This window comes from Pelodiscus sinensis, chromosome 7 (genome assembly GCF_052426305.1).
Source record: "Pelodiscus sinensis isolate ZL-2025 chromosome 7, ASM5242630v1, whole genome shotgun sequence".
NCBI lineage: Eukaryota > Metazoa > Chordata > Testudines > Trionychidae > Pelodiscus > Pelodiscus sinensis.
The window spans coordinates 77,695,250-77,711,468 of NC_143058.1; the positions used below are offsets into that span (position 1 = coordinate 77,695,250).

General features: G+C 41.2%; 1 protein-coding gene across 2 annotated transcripts in view; it reads left to right on the forward strand.

Annotated features, from left to right (window-relative positions):
• The window catches only part of CREB1 (cAMP responsive element binding protein 1), a 58,011-nt gene that overhangs the window by 14,779 nt on the left and 27,013 nt on the right, over positions 1 to 16,219 (forward strand). For both annotated transcript variants that reach the window (XM_075934367.2, XM_075934365.2), the window contains 3 exons: positions 3,724 to 3,845; positions 8,981 to 9,127; positions 10,699 to 10,799. In XM_075934367.2, coding sequence (XP_075790482.1) covers positions 3,732 to 3,845; positions 8,981 to 9,127; positions 10,699 to 10,799 — 362 coding nt within the window. In that variant the 5' untranslated portion in view covers positions 3,724 to 3,731. The remainder of the gene's footprint in view (positions 1 to 3,723; positions 3,846 to 8,980; positions 9,128 to 10,698; positions 10,800 to 16,219) is intronic.

Below are 16,219 nucleotides of genomic sequence, written 5' to 3' on the forward strand. Positions count from 1 at the left end.
GGGTACCTTTAGATTTAAACACTTCCCATTTCAATTAATCAGGTTTCACTTCCTTGTCAAGTGGTGTCAAAATCATACTGTATACATCAGGGCTACTCAACTTTGGAAACCCTGGGTGCCACAATGATACTCCCAGCACATGCCGAGGGCCACAACTTAAGTGTGGTTGCATATATGCAAATAGCTTCTTTCACACTGACGGGCATGAATACAGAGTTTAAGGCAAGACTATACAACACACAGGCCCCATTTAAGTCAGTTCTGCCGATATTAATAAAATGCAATATTTACCCGATTTCCATGCATATGACAGCACTTTTAATGAGCAATGACAGTCCAGGAATTTAACTACTAAAACGCATATCAACAGAAGACCATTATATTGACTATTTTTTTTGTTTTGGCTCCCACCAGCGAGCTGTGTGTTGAGCTCCATGTAAACCCCAACTGCAACATGGGCTGCAAACAAATGGGCTGCGGGCCACATGTGGCCCGTGGACCACGTGTTGAGTAGCCCTGGTATACAGTATTCTGGGGGGACAAGACTTCAAGTTCTAATGCATAAAAACAAACATTTGAAATCTTTTTTGAACATCAAAAAAAGCAAAAAACCACAATTCTGTCCCTTTTCTAGATCTGCTGGCAATGTTCCTCCTAATGCAACCTAATATGCCATTAGCCTTCTTGGCTACAAGGGCACACTGTCGACTCATATCCAGCTTCTCATCCACTGTAATCCCCAGGTCCATTTCTGCAGAACTGCTTAACCAGTCGGTCCCCAGGCTGTAACAGTGCTAGGGATTCTTCCATCCCAAGTGCAGGACTCTGCATTTGCCCTTGTTGAACCTCTGGATCCTATCCCTGCCCTCCAGCATATCTACCTCTCCCCATAGCTTAGTGTCATCTGCAAACTTGCTGAGGGTGCAATCCATCCCCTTTCATAATGATGATGAGAAACCCTTGAAAAGATGAAGCTCCTGTAAATTGATAAGCAACATCTGTCTTCCTACAGCCGGAAACAACTCTCAGAATTGTAAAGTGCACCATATCCTCTCAATGAGATGTTAACTTGTATGTCTAACTGTGATCATTAAAAGTCAAACAATAATTATTTCTCTGCTACAAAAGCACGTTAGACTGTGTCGACATTGGCAATGGAGTGACAAAGCTTTTGTCATTAATATGTGCTCAAAACCTGCTCCTCTGGAACTACAAAAGCTTTGCTGCAGCAAGTACTAGTAGAGAGTGGAATTTTTGTGTTGACAAAAGTGCGGACAAGCAGGGTTTACACTGCCTGACTTTTAGTGACAGGGCTGTGTTGACATCACCATGTAATTAAAAACTGTGTAGTACAGACATTCCCTAAGAAAGGAAGAGGATTGTAGATCTTTGTATTCCATTATGAGTGGTATTTCATTTGGGTGTCATGACTGGATGGTCTTAGGAAGAACACTGCCACTTTTTTTCCCCCTTCAGTCTGTCATATGGAGCCAAATGAGGAATGAGGGGAGAAATAAAGGCCTGGGATTCCTGCAAGACTTACTAAGAGGAATCCACCAAGCCCAGCAGGGCATCTTATGTCTTTTCTGTAAAGTTTACTGAGAATGTACTGTTCATCCCTATTTTTCTGGTTTATCTTAGTTCAGTCTCTTTCAGCATTCACTCTGTGTCATGTCAATTTTGAGGACTCTGAGTACTTGATTTGGTGATCATGATGATTCTGTCTCTTTTCTATATGGTTTTGTGAGAAGCAATCCCATTCCAGGCACATCCCGTTTTCCTGGCACAACCAAGCCCTTACCTTGCTTTAAGATATAAGAAGAAGCTCTCTCTATAGATAGATAGATTTTATATCTATTTATCACACACAAACCCAAATTCTTCTACAGATATCCTTTCTGATTCTGTTTTTCTATGAAGACTCTGTGGACAAGGGGACTTAGAGGAACAATACCAATAGAGTTTAAGAAGAAAATAGACCAGTAACCACTACTGTTTTAAAAGTCTCATGCAATTTATCACTAGTGCATTAAGGTGCAAACTTACAGTTTCATTTTGAAGTCTTTTGATTGCTATGGTAACTAAGGATGTAAGTGACTAGTTGAATAGTCGACTGCGTGATAAGCAAGGTCAGGGAGTTCCAAGCCTCTTTAATCCTGATAGCACCAACATGGCCTTATCAACATTGGTTCCCAACCCTGCACAACCTCTCGATGAAGTGCTTTTTGACCTTCCCTCTGTATCCAGACCTGATCTCTCAGGATTTTGGCAGGGTGTGCCACCTGAACCTCTGGTCTCTACACCACATGGCATGGAAGCTCTGTGGCTGACTGCTTCAAAGAGGCAGAGTTCGGAGCATATCCAAAGGGTCTTACTGGGGAGTGGTAAAACCTCCACTGGTGAAATGATGTGGTTGGAAGGGAAAGGCTATTCCCCTATAGAAGTCCCTGTTTCTGCCTTTTTAGATTACCTGCTGGACCTCAGACTCCAGAGCCTTGCCCTTTCCTCGGTCAGGGTACACCTGGCCACCATCTTGACTTTCCATTCTTGGTCCCAGGGTGAGTTTGTCTTCTCAGATCCTATGGTGCACCGCTTCCTTCAGGGGTTGAATACGGTATACCCTCAAGTGTGTCAGCCCCTGCCCACCTGGACCTTAACTTGATGCCCACTAAGCTGATGGCTCCCACTTTTGACTCTTTCACTCCTGCACCTCTCCTGGTATTTTCTTCTGAATTTTTAAAGTTTAAAAGTTACTTCATAGTTTGATGCAGAATTTAACATTCAGTAAAGTCTCCTTGTATGCTTGCTTTTAGGAATTATGCAATTTCTTTGTGTAGAATTTTGTGTGTTCTACTAAGACATGCTTACTAAATTAACACTTCAAAATAAGTGTTAGAGCTGCCTTGGGTAACTTAGCCAAGCAAAACCAACATTGTATACAAACCAGGATATAGCCTTTTCTCTTTCCTATAACAGTAATTCCAAATATATTTCAAAATATTACAGGTTGATAATTGTAAATCATGCCAAAAAAGCTTATGCTAATGTTGGTCCATTCTAGTGCGGACTTCAAATATTATCTGTGTTTAATTTCTTTGGCAGGTCAGTTTTATCCCCAGAGCAGCAGCTGTAGGGAACATCCTGCTCAGTCCCTGGAACAGTTGCTCCCATGCACAGTGTGATCACAGATAGGATTTGAGAGGGATGGAGCATGAATAGTGCATATAGAATCGTCACAGGATTTAGCTGACAAACTTGAGTTGCTAGGCATGTGCGAACTACAGGTCTTTTCAAGTTTTGCCAGATTTGGACAGGTTTTCATGGGGGTGGCAAAGGCATATCACTGACAACAGGGAAGCCCCATAATTCTGAGTTCCTGCTTCAAAGCATGGAAGTGCTAGAGTGTCTCAAGAAAATGGCTGTAAGAATTTTTCATCATGTACCAAACTATGTATATACTCCTCCAGTCTTGCTATTAAAAACTGCTAAACTATTTTTGCTAACACTTTAGCAGAACATTCAGTCTGATAGACACACCTGTCACAGAAAATTTCTTCCTGGATGGTTAAAAGCAAAATTATAAGCAACTGAAAACTGGGTCTTATAATATTGTGTTAACTGTATGCATAGCTAAAGCTTCACCAATAATAATGGAATCACATGGATATGTATGCTATGAAAGAGGCAAATATATACTCATGACACACATCATTGTAATTGTAGGTAACTAAATGACCATGGAATCAGGTGCAGAGACACAGCAGAGTGGAGATGCAGCTGTTACAGAGGCAGAAACCCAACAGATGACTGTACAGGCACAACCGCAGATTGCAACATTAGCCCAGGTATAATGATTTGGTTTAATGTTTTCACAGCATTGTTTCCCAATTGCATAAGGTTTAAAGGGGAAAATATTTTTTAAGAGGATTAGAGAATGCTCTATTTTGTGTGAGTCTAGAACTGGTAATATGTATTTTTCATTTAATTTTGTAATCAGAATTGTACATTATCATTTGTTGGTTTAACTTTAATATCACATTGGACTGTGTTAGGCCTGATATATTTTTAAAGTATAATCAATTTATAAGGGGACTACAGACACAGACTTTTGAATTACTTCTTTTCACTTGTAGCATTCCTTCCCACCCTGGAAGATACTTCAAAACTTTACAATCTTGTGTTTTTGTACTAAGTGGTATAAACAGGGTGTTGCTTGTTAGAGTTAGGAACTTTGTTATGACAGTAGACTTGATTTTTAAGAAAACAAACTGATTTACTTTATATGGTTAAATAATACAGAGAATACATAAATCAACAAAAGGTGTTGATATAATGAACATTATAAATAACAGGAGCAAAATTCCATTCCCTCTTTGCTCATTATCAGAAATCCAAATTCTTCAGAATTGTCTCCCTTTTACTGAGGCATTGTTAGGCCCTTTATTGTCTCAAAAAGTTATTTTGTAACAACCAAAAATAATGCAAATGTAATTACCTTCTTAATTTCTAGATCCTGTTCAATACTGGGTAACATTGATGTTTGCCAGGAGTAACTCCATCGTGTAAATGAGTGTAGTCCCTTGTTTAACAATTTCATCTTGTACATTATTTGCATCCCCAAAGTATGTAAAATTATGCATCTTTCAACCTCTTTATTGTGTGAATTTCTGAAATCTTTCTTATGGCATGATTACAAAATCATTTAACACTTTCATATTTTTGAAAACCATGACACCTTTTAACAGGCAAGTATTAAACTCTTCACTGGGATTATAGTCTATTGTAATTGGCAATATTGAAACACTGAAAATGTAGCTGTATAGTAGGATCTATATAGCACTCTTTAATCAGGCAAAATTTCCAGTAAAGTCCATGGGGAAATTTTGTCTGCGTAAGAAATATAGGATGATATCCTAGATAATTATAATTAAGAATGGGGTAACTGCAAATAATCATAGAATCATAGGGTTGGAAGAGACCTCAGGAGGTCATTGAATCCAATCCCTTGCCCAAAGCAGGACCAATCCCAACTAAATCATCCCAACCAGAATTTTGTCAAGCTGGGACTTAAAAACCTCTAGGGATGGAGATTCTACCACCTACCTAGGTAACTCATTCCAGTGCTTCAGCGTCCTTCTAGTAAAATAGTTTTTCCTAATATCCAACCTAAACTTCCCCCGCTGCAGCTTGAAACCATTGCTCCTCATTTTGTCATCTGTCTCTACTGAGAACAACTTCTCTCCTTCCTCTTTGGAACCCCCCTTTCAGGTCGTTAAAGGCTGCTATCAAATCCCCCCTCACTCTTCTCCTCTGTAGACTAAATAAGCCCAAATCCCTCAGTCGCTCCTCGTAGGTCATGTGCTCCAGCCCCCCAATCATTTTTGTTGCCCTCCGCTGGCCTTTCTCCAATGAGTCCACATCCCTTCTGTAATGGAGGGCCCAGAATTGGATGCAGTACTCCAGATGTGGCCTCACCAGTGCCTAATAAAGGGAAATAATCAGTTCCCTAGATCTGCTATCAATGCTCCTCCTAATGCACCCTGTGACAGGGTTTGTATAGCCCACACTAACCCCTCCTGGTTCAAAACCCTGTGGGCAGAGGAAGTCCCACCCCTCCACCCATACTGGGCATGCTCCAAATGCTGGAGCAGTATAAAACAGAGTAGCTCAGCTTATTGTGGGTTGGCCACTGGAGAAGAAGGACCTCTAGCAGGAGCTCCAGAGACACACCAGTCAGGGACCCAGATGATGGGAATCAGAGACACAGGAGACCACCTCAAGGTATCCATGCCGGAAGAGGTCCAGGAAGAGGTGGCTTCAGGGGAACTGGAGGACCCAGAGATCACATGGGATGTTCCTGTACCAATGCTGATAGGAAGTGACCCAGGGAAGGTGCGGAAGTAGTATCTCCCATCTGGGTGAGCTCGGTGTGTTGCGGTCAGATTCCCCGCTGAACGAGTGGTAGAGCTTCCTGCCATTCACAGGGTCCTGGGTTGGCCTGATGGAGTAGGGTGGGCCCGGGTCCCCCTTCCATGGCTGTTGGCCCCCAACTATTGATGCTGCCCTGAACTGGTACTGGTCATAAGTTGAAATCACATGGTACCACCAGATAATTAAAAAAGATCTTGGTGGTACCCAGTACTCACAGATACAGACCCCAGTTCAGGAAAGGGTCTAAAATGCAGCATGATGGATAGAGATGATCTAATCAAACCATGAGGCACAGGGTGATGGGAGGTATTTAAGTAGTGTCAGAGGGTGGTAACCTGACAACATCAGAAGATGGCAACCTGATATGTCAGCAGTGAGGTGTGATTTGTTTAGATCTGTATAGAAGGAGGTGTCTTTCCTTTTCTTTCCACTCTACTCCACTGTTCCTTTCTATTCTGCCTCTGTCCTTTTCTATATTGTCTCACTGTTGTCTTAGCTAACTCCTCTGCCTGTTTGGTCCAACATCACCACCACTTACACACAGAACAACAACAATCTTATCCAGTTTGTGTCTTTCTTTTGTTACTTTTTAGTCTGCTGAGAAACCGAAACTGAAAGCTCCGAACTTCAAAAAGCAAGAGCTAATAGTTAAGCTGAACAGACTAGAGCCATTAATTCATTTTTATGAGATTGTAGATGGACTCTACTTTTGGCACTGTCCATGCTGCCGGAAGTCAAACAGAGAACATTCTTCCTTTGACTTCCCTTACTCCTCGTGAAATGAGGATTACAAGAGTTGGAGTAAGAAGTCCGTTATTTCAAAATAACATTGCTGTGTAGACATTCCCTTAAAGAATAAAGGTGTATGTGTAGCATGTTTGTGTTTAGATTTTATTGTAACTGTTATTTTTAAATGAGAATTTCAGTATTTCATTGATGATTTAAAAAAAAAATCCAATTTAAATGTTTAAAATCCATTTTGCATTTTTTTAAATAATACATTGTTATCCACCCTGATTTAAAATGACCTAGACAAATTAGAGAATTCGTCTGACATAAACATGGTGATATTCAATAAAGAGAAGTGCAGAGTTTTTCATTTAGAAAGGAAAAATCAAATGTGTAAATACAAAATGGGAAATAACTGTTTAGGTGGTTGTCCTGCTAGAAAATATTTGGGGATTATAAATTGAATATAAATTGACACGGTGATGCAATTGCATTCTGGGATATATTAACAGGTATGTAATATGTAAGACACTGCAGGTAATTGTTCTATACTACTTGGTCTGATCTAGAGTACCGTGTCCAGTTCTGGATGTCACATTTTAGGGAAGATAGGGATGAATTAGGGATCCAGAGAAGAGCAACAAACATGGTAAAACCTAAAAAGTTGACCTATGAGTAAAGGTTAAAAAACTGGGCATGTTTAGACTTGAGAAAAGAAGGGGGGGAGAGGAGATGGGGCTGATAACAGTATTCGTGTTTGTCTGTTTTAAAGGGGACAATGATCAATTGTTCTGCTTGTCCACTGAAAGAAGGACAAGAAGTAATCTGCAGCAAGGGAGATTTAGGTTAGATATTAGGGTAAACTTTCTATTGTAAGGATACTTGGAATAGGCTTCAAAAGTATGTTGTGGAATCTCCGTCATTGGAGGTTTATAAGAACAGCTTGGACAAACATCTGCTAGGGTTAGTCTAGGTTCACTTGATGTCCCCAGAGGTCGTTTCAAGCCCTTTATTTCTATGAAACTATGATTTTATTCTTGCATTTTTACAGAGCTAGTAAAGCAAAAAGTTATACCTATTTTGAATAAGGTAAACTGATTCCATAAGGTATGAGTTAGGAGTTATGTGTCTATAATACAGGATGAAGAGTTATGCGTTATGGAGTTATGTCTATACTATGGGATAAAGAGTTATGAGTTATAGCTATATTACAGGATAAAGTTGAATTAAGATATGCAACTTCAGCTACGTTAATTGCGTAACTGAAGTCCAAGTCTGCTGAAGTCATCATCAGTTGTTGGCTTAGCTTAACAGCAGAACAACGTTCAGTTGACCAATTTTGCTTTCATTGGCAAGAACTGTTTTAGTCCGTTGGATTCATTATTAACAAAGCCACATAACTTATGGTTTTTTTAATAATTAAAAAGAGGATTTTCTGCAAATTTATATCCTCCTGCCCGAGAAGCGTGACACCCAAAAAGTTTTTTTACTTTCTCCAACCACCTGACATGGGAAAAGTGCCCCTCAGTTGCCAAATGATACTGAAGCTCCTAGTTTCAACTGCAGATCGCACATGTGAAATTGTGCAGGAATTCAGTACATCTGTGCAGCAGCCATTTTCACAGGCACACATTTAGGATACGTCTACACTACAGAGAAGATCAAAGCTGCCACTGTTGATCTGCCAGGGTTTGAATGAGCAGGTCTGGTTAAGACAGCTAATTTGAACTGAGAGGGGCACTGCAGTTGATTCCGGTAGTCCTGCTTCCATGGGGAGTAAGGGAAGTCGAAAGAAGAGTGTTCTCCCTTTGGCTTCCTGCAGCGTGGACAGCGCCAAAAGCTGAGTTAAGCTACTTCGACTTCACTTACACAATTAACATAGCTGAAGTTGCATATCTTAATTCGACTTTATCCCGTAGTATAGACCTACTTAAGAGTAATTGCGCAGCTGAAGTCGAAGTAGCTTAACTACTTTTGGCACTGTCCATTCTGTAAGGATCCCTTCAGGGCCGGATTGCCCACAGGGAGCTGACAGTGGGGCTGCCCAGGGAGTCCTGACGTGTGGCTGCTCATGGAGTCACACTGTGCACAGCTGTCTGGAGCCCCAGCGCCAGGCTGCCAAGTGGAGCCATGGCAGCAATGGTTGCCCAGCAGGGTCAGCAGGAGGTGGGGAGCCAGCTGGGACCTCCTTGGTCTGGCAAAATCCCTCAACGGGGACTAGTCAGGCCCCGAGGGTACTGGACCAGGGAGGTTCAACCTGTAGTTAAATAATGAGATGTTGCAATAATCTAATAATATATATTCCCTCTCTTTTTTGTAGGTATCTATGCCAGCAGCTCATGCAACATCTTCTGCTCCAACAGTGACCTTAGTACAATTGCCTAATGGGCAGACAGTTCAAGTTCATGGAGTTATTCAAGCAGCCCAGCCATCAGTTATTCAGTCTCCACAGGTCCAGACTGTTCAAGTATGTATTAAAGAATATCAGACTCTTTAACTCATGCATTCTATATGGCCTTATCAGTCCACCTTTCTCAAATGTATTTGTGTCTCTGTGTGTGTTCTGTGTCATGTCAGCTTTGAAATGTTTGTGGGAAAATCTGTACTATGCTTGTTATCTCATGACTTTTGTTGTCTTTATGGTTTATCTGCTTTTCGTTTCCATACATTTCCCCCCTTACTCTACTCCAGGGCTACTCAACTTTGGAAGCCCCAGGGGCCACAAGGATACCCACAGCACATGCCGAGAGCACAGCTGCATATATATGCAAATAGCTTCTTTCATACTGACTGGCATGTATAAAGATTAAGTTAAAACTTACATTTTCAGGAAATTATGGAGGGTTAGACAGCTATTTAATTACTAGCCAATTAGCCCGTCATAAGAAGGGATTTTCAGGTCTTCTTTCCTGAGCTCGCTCGCTCTCTCTCTCTCCCTCCCTCTCTCCCTACAGCCTCCCCCCTCTCTTTCAGCTCTCCTCCGCCTCCTGCCTCTCTCTCCGTCACTTTCTTTCTCTTCTCCCCCTCCTGCCTCTCACTCTCCCTTTCTCTTCTCCTCCTCCTCCTGCTTCTCTCTCCCCTCCGTCTCTCCCCGTCCCCCTTCCCCTTCCCCTTCCCTCCCGCCGGGGCGCTTGGCTGAGTGCTGCCTGCTCAGACGGGCTGCCGCGAGGGAGGGGGGCAGGGTGGTGACGTACACGGCCAGGGGGCGTGTACATCACTGCCCTCCCTTTCACTCCCACCCCGGGGGAGCCCAATCAGCTGAGTGCCACAGCGGGAGGGGAACGGGGTGGTGACGTAACTGTTCAATTTCTCAATTTGTTCCAAAACCTTCTCCAATGACACCTCAATCTGAGACAAATTCTCAGATGTGTCTCCTAAAAAGAATGACTCAGGTTTGAGAATCTTCCTCACATCCTCATCTATGAAGTCCGTTGCAAAAAATCATTTAGATTCTCTGCAATGACCCTGTCGTCTTTGAGTGCTCCCTAGCATCAAGTGAGAGGCGTTAAACACCAAGTATACTACCATGAAACTAGGAAAGGCTCCTGCAGGACCTCCATACCCCTATAAAGATTTATAATTAGTTCTGTCACAATTGCGCTCCTCACTCCCTTTGTCCTCAAACCCTTCTGCTTCAATCCTATGTTGCTTCTAGTTATTGTGTCTCCAGACCTGACTGCCTACCTTGCTTTGTTTCTGTGGGTTGGAAGGAAGCAGGATTGAAAGAAGGAGTTATGGAAAGAAAAAAGTGGGTGAAGCCATTATTTATAATAATTTGCCCATAATGTATTTTCATATGTTAGTGTCTTGTTAAATACATTTCTGAAGCTAGATGGCTGATTCTGATTGTATCATGTATTCACTAACAAGTGATCGTCTATTACTTTTGATTTTCTCAGTCTACGCTCTACATGCACTTTATATTGGTAATCTCTTTCGCATACTGTGAAAATGTGCTTATAATGGTAGATTTATTACAGTACAATTAGCTTGTTAAATTTGTTTTCAGCGGTAAATTTATTTCATTCTTATTTATAGATCTCCACTATTGCAGAAAGTGAAGATTCACAGGAGTCAGTGGATAGTGTCACAGACTCACAGAAACGCAGAGAGATCCTTTCCAGACGACCCTCCTACAGGTATGGATGGTAAAAGCTGAAGCGTTTTGATTGATGCATTTATTCAGCAAATGAGTAGACAAATAGTTTTGGTAGTTAATGTGAGATCTACCTTTTTTTATTAAAATATTCCTCCAGTGACACTTTTCCATAACTAATGTTGGATGGGATGCCAGAAAATAAGCAAAATAAGACATGGAGGGGAAAAAAGTCTGCCCTTGTGAGGAGATAGTTTATTCTCAATGATTTTCTTTACTAAGTGCTAAATAAATCTATATGTGTAATATTTAGATACTATTACAATAAGTGCTTTTGAAGTTGCTTAAACAGCTATTTAATACTTGGTGCACCACTGAAACAAGCCAGCAAGTTGCTACTATATATTCCGTTGTCTCCATAGAATCAACATTTCAGTTTGTTGTAATGCAGAAACATGAGCAATAGTCAGATTTAATTCTTTTTTTCACCTTAGACTTTCAGTGGAAACATAACATTGTGTGCCTCATTAAAACGGCTGTAGATAGAACTTCTTAAAATTTGTCATGCTTCTTAGGGAAAATAGCATATAACCAAATTAGCTGCAGGTGCCCAACAGAGAGGGAAGCGGCCTAGCCAAGTTAGTTTACATGTAGTATTGTCTCCAAAATGCTGAAAATCAGGAAAGTCTTGGATTTGAGTTAGAGCTAGCCCTAGGTATCTCTAGTTTGGGTGGCAAGTACTTATGTAGCAAAACCAGCTAGTGTTTTTTCCTTAAATCAGACACTTGTATCTTCCTTTCATTAAATGCCCATACAAAAAACATTCTGGCAGGATTGAATTTTCTTTTGTAATTGAGGAATGAATTAATTTTAAAAATTCAGTACCATGAAGTAATTGTAATTCCATTCAGTAATACTTCTTTGTGTACGGAAACTGATGTTTATCCTTATTTTGTCATGTGAAGGTCTAGATTGAGCCTTACACCTTCAGAAAATGTGCAGGGACAACATCAGCAGCACATGGAATCACTTTTTTGGATCAGAATTGGCCTTGGGACTCATAATCATGTGCACATTAAATCTCTGATTTGGAGGTCTAAAAATGAGATTCCTACCTTTCATTTTAAAACATAAAACTATGCTTGAAAACCGGTTTCTCATTTTTCCTAAAGTATGCAAATTATCCTGTGTCATCATATATTGCCATTCAGGGCTAGCCTTTGCAGGTGCATTAAAGCCATGACTGCAGATCTCTACAGTCCCAGGTGTGTTTGCAGCTGTAGACGGCAGCACTACTGGTGTTAAGCCTGCCTTAGACTTCTGAGTAGTCAGCGTGCCTGCAGCTGAGCTTTCTCCTGTTGTGACTCTGACCACCACAAGGAAAGATTAGTTGAATGAAATGAGGCAACAGAACAAGGGACAGTACCAAGAACAGGGGACTGATGCATTCTAATCCCAGATTTAACACTGACTCCATCTGTAACCTTGGTGGAGTCATTTAGGACCAGATTCTGTCACCTGTGTTCCATTTAGGCCTGGGGAAACTCAACTGACATAGATCTCATGTACCTGGCTTTCCTATGCCAGCCAACCTTCCAATCCCACATGGGATATCATGTTGGAACAGGAAAGATTGGGACCAGAGTACAATGGTATCCTGCCAGTTCTCAGCTAATATAATCCAGGATGCTATTATTTACATCTGGGCTAGGTCTGATAGATATCAGCCTACAGAATTAGGAAGATATAACTGGATCCTTGATGATGCCACCTTCATCTTGCTTGTTCATTTTTTCCTCAGTTATCTTTTTGCATGCCACCTCATGTGCATGAGAGAAACTCCCCATCTACATTTATAAAGCCACTACCTAATCGTCTTTGAAATTCTTCCTTAAAACTTTACTTCTGCCATAGTACCTACAAATCACACTTTTCTAGCATTAGCGGTGAGATTTACTTTCTACTTTTCTGTTAACTGCTTTTAACTGTTTTATTGTTACTTCCATCTTGTTTGTTCATTTTATCCACTTGTCATTACTGTCTCATCAGCCATCCGATGCCTATATTTTAAGCTGTCCAGGAAAATGACTGTCATCTTTGTTACTTGTCTGCAGCGCCTAGCAAAATGGAGAGCTGATCATCAGTCGGGGTTCCTAGGTGCTAACAAAATCTAATTAATAACAACAAAGCCCTGTTTCTGTTTGTCTTTTTGGTAAATGATCAGCCTCTGTGGAATAGAGCAATACATAGGTGTGACTACCAGAGCCATACAGAAATATTCAGTGTAGTCTGGACCTGGGTTCTTCAGCTGTTTTTTATGAGAACTAGAGGAGCAGTCCACAAGAGAATAGACATGTCATATGAAAACAAAAAAAATATCCACACTTTCCTTGCTGCCTAAACAAGTCTTTTGTGGTTGCATATAGTGGAGTATGTAGTCAATAAAAGAGAATTTGCCAGTCCTCCATATTCTTGGTAGAAAATGTTATCAGTCAAATTGCGGTTTTATTGAGCAGCTATCCCAATCAGGTCTAGCCATAGAATCATAGAATACTAGAACTGGAAGGGACATCGAGAGATCATCGAGTCCAGTCCCCTGCCCTTGTGGCAGAACCAGGCACCGTCTCAACTATCCCTGATAAATGTCTATCTAACCTGCTCTTAAATATCTCCAAAGATGGAGATTCCACAACCTCCCTAGGCAATTTATTCCAGTGTTTAACCGCCCTGACAGTTAGGAAGTTTTTCCTTATGTCCAGCCTAAACCTCCCTTGCTGCAGTTTAAGCCCATTGCTTCTTGTCCTATCGTCAGAGAATAGTTTTTCTCCCTCCTCCTTCTGACAACTTTTTAGATACTTAAAAACTACTATCGTGTCCCCTCAGTCTTCTTTCCAAACTAAACAAGCCCAATTCTTTCAGTCATCTCTCAGAGCTCATGTTCTCTAGACCTTTCATCATCCTTGTTGCTCTTCTCTGGACCTTCTCCAATTTCTCCACATCTTTTTTGAAATGTGGTGCCCAAAACTGGACACAGTACTCCAATAGGGGCCTAATCATCACAGAGCAGACCAGAAAAATGACTACTTGTGTCTTGCTTACAACACTCCTGTTAATGCATCCCAGAATCATGTTTCCTTTATTTGCTACAGTGTCACACTGCTAACTCATATTTAGCTTGTGGTCCACTATGACCCCTAGATCCCTTTCTGTAGTACTCCTTCCTAGACAGTCACTTCCCATTCTGTATGTGTGAAATGGATTGTTCCTTCCTAAATGGAGTATTTTGTATTTTTCCTTATTAAACTTCATCCTATTTACCTCAGATCATTTCTCCAGTTTCTCCAGATCATTTTGAATTATGACCCCTAAAAGAAGAGAGGGCTTTCTGTGCAATCGGTAATCCTCATTCTATGAGGAACAAGCCTTTTTGCGAAAGAGCTCTTTCGCAAAAAGGCGTGTGTGCTCGGGGAGGAGGGAGTTTTTTCGGAAGAAGAGGGAAGAGGAAAAAGCACAGATGCCCTGATGGCCATTCTGTCCATAGCAATCACTGCTTACATGCGAGATAGCATCCAGGCAGTCTGGACGCTATCTTTCGAAAAAGCGCATCACTTTTTCAATGTACTTTTGCGGTGTGGATGCTCTCTTTCACAAGAAGTTTTTTCGGGAGATCTCTTCCAAAAAAGACTTCTTGCACAAGAAGCCTGTAGTCTAGATGTAGTCTCAGATGCCTCTTCTATCAGCTCCTTGAGTGTTCTAGGATGCATTTCACCAGGCCCTGGTGACTTGCATACATCTAATTTTTCTAAGTAATTTTTAACTTGTTCTTTTTTTATTTTTTCTTCTAAACCTACCTCATTTCCACTAGCATTCACTATGTTAGGCATTCCTTCATCATCAGACTTCTTGGTGAAGACCGAAACAAAGAAGTCAGTCATTAAGCACCTCTGCCATTTCGAAGTTTCCTGTTATTGTTCTCCCTCTTTTCTGAGCAATGGGCCTATCCTGTCCTTGGTCTTCCTCTTGTTTCTTATATATGTATAGAATGTCTTCTTGTTATCCTTTATGTCTTTAGCTAGTTTGAGCTCTTTTTGTGCCTTTACCTTTCTAATCTTTCCCCTGCATTCCTGTATTATTTGCTTATATTCATCCTTTGTAATTTGTCCTAGTTTCTACTTTTTTATATGATTCCTTTTTGATTTTTAGATAATGCAAGATCTTGTTAAGCAAAGGCAGTCTTTTGCCATAATTTCTACACCGCGGAATAGCCTGCTTTTGGGCCCTTAATAATGTCCCTTTGAAAAGCTGCCAATTCTCTTCAGTTGTTTTTCCTCTTAGTCTTGCTTTCCATGGGACCTTACCCACCAGCTCTCTGAGTTTACTAAAATCGGCCTTCCTGAAATCCATTGTCTTTATTTTATTGTTCTCCCTTCTACCATTCCTTAGAATCACAAACTTTATGATTTCATGATCACTTTCACCCAAGCTGCCTTCTCCCTTGAAATTCTCAACCAGTTCCTCCCTGTTTGTTAAAATCAAATCTAGAACAGCTTCCCCCCCCCCCCAGTAGCTTTTTCAACCTTTTGAAATAAAAAATTGTCTCCAGTGCAGTCCAAGAACTTATTGGATAGTCTGTGCCCCGCTGTGTTAGTTTCCCAACATATGTCTGGATAGTTGAAGTCCCCCATCACCACCAAATCCTGCACTTTGGTGTTTTTGTTAGTTGTTTAAAAAAAGCCTCATCCAAATCTTCTGCCTGTGTAGGTGGTCTTTAGTAGACCCCTAGCATGACATCATCCATGCTTTTTACCCCTTTTAACCTAATCCAGAGATTCTCAACAGGTCTGTCTTCTATGCCCATCTCCACCTCAGTCCAGTTCTGTTGATTTTTAATATATAAGGCAACACATCCTCCCTGTTTTCCCTGCCTATCCTTCCTTAGTAAGCTGTACCCTTCTGTACCAGTATTCCAATCGTGTGTATTATCCCACCAAGTCTTTGTGATACCAACCAACTATGTCATGTTTGTCAGTTATGTTTCTTTATTAGCACTTCAAGTTCTTCCTGTTTATTACCCATACACCTTGCATTTGTATATAGGCATCTAAGATACTGATTTAATTTTGCCTTCCACTTCTGCCTTGTCCCTCCTTTTTCTGTGCTATTATAGCCCATGCTTCCTTCCATTTCCAACCCAACTTCCAGTTCTTCACGTACCTGTGGGCTTTGTTCACCTGCCCCCATTGAACCTAGTTTAAAGCCCTCCTCAGTAGGTTAGCCAGTCTGCATCCAAATATGGTTTTCCCCTTCCTCAAAAGATGAACCTCATCCCTGCTTAGCAGTCCTTCTTCTTGGAATAGCATTCTGTGGTCGAGGAAGCCAAAGCCCTCCTAGTGACACCATCTTTGCAGCCAGGCATTCACCTCCAGGATGCACCCGTCTCTGCCTGGGCCCCTACCTTTGACA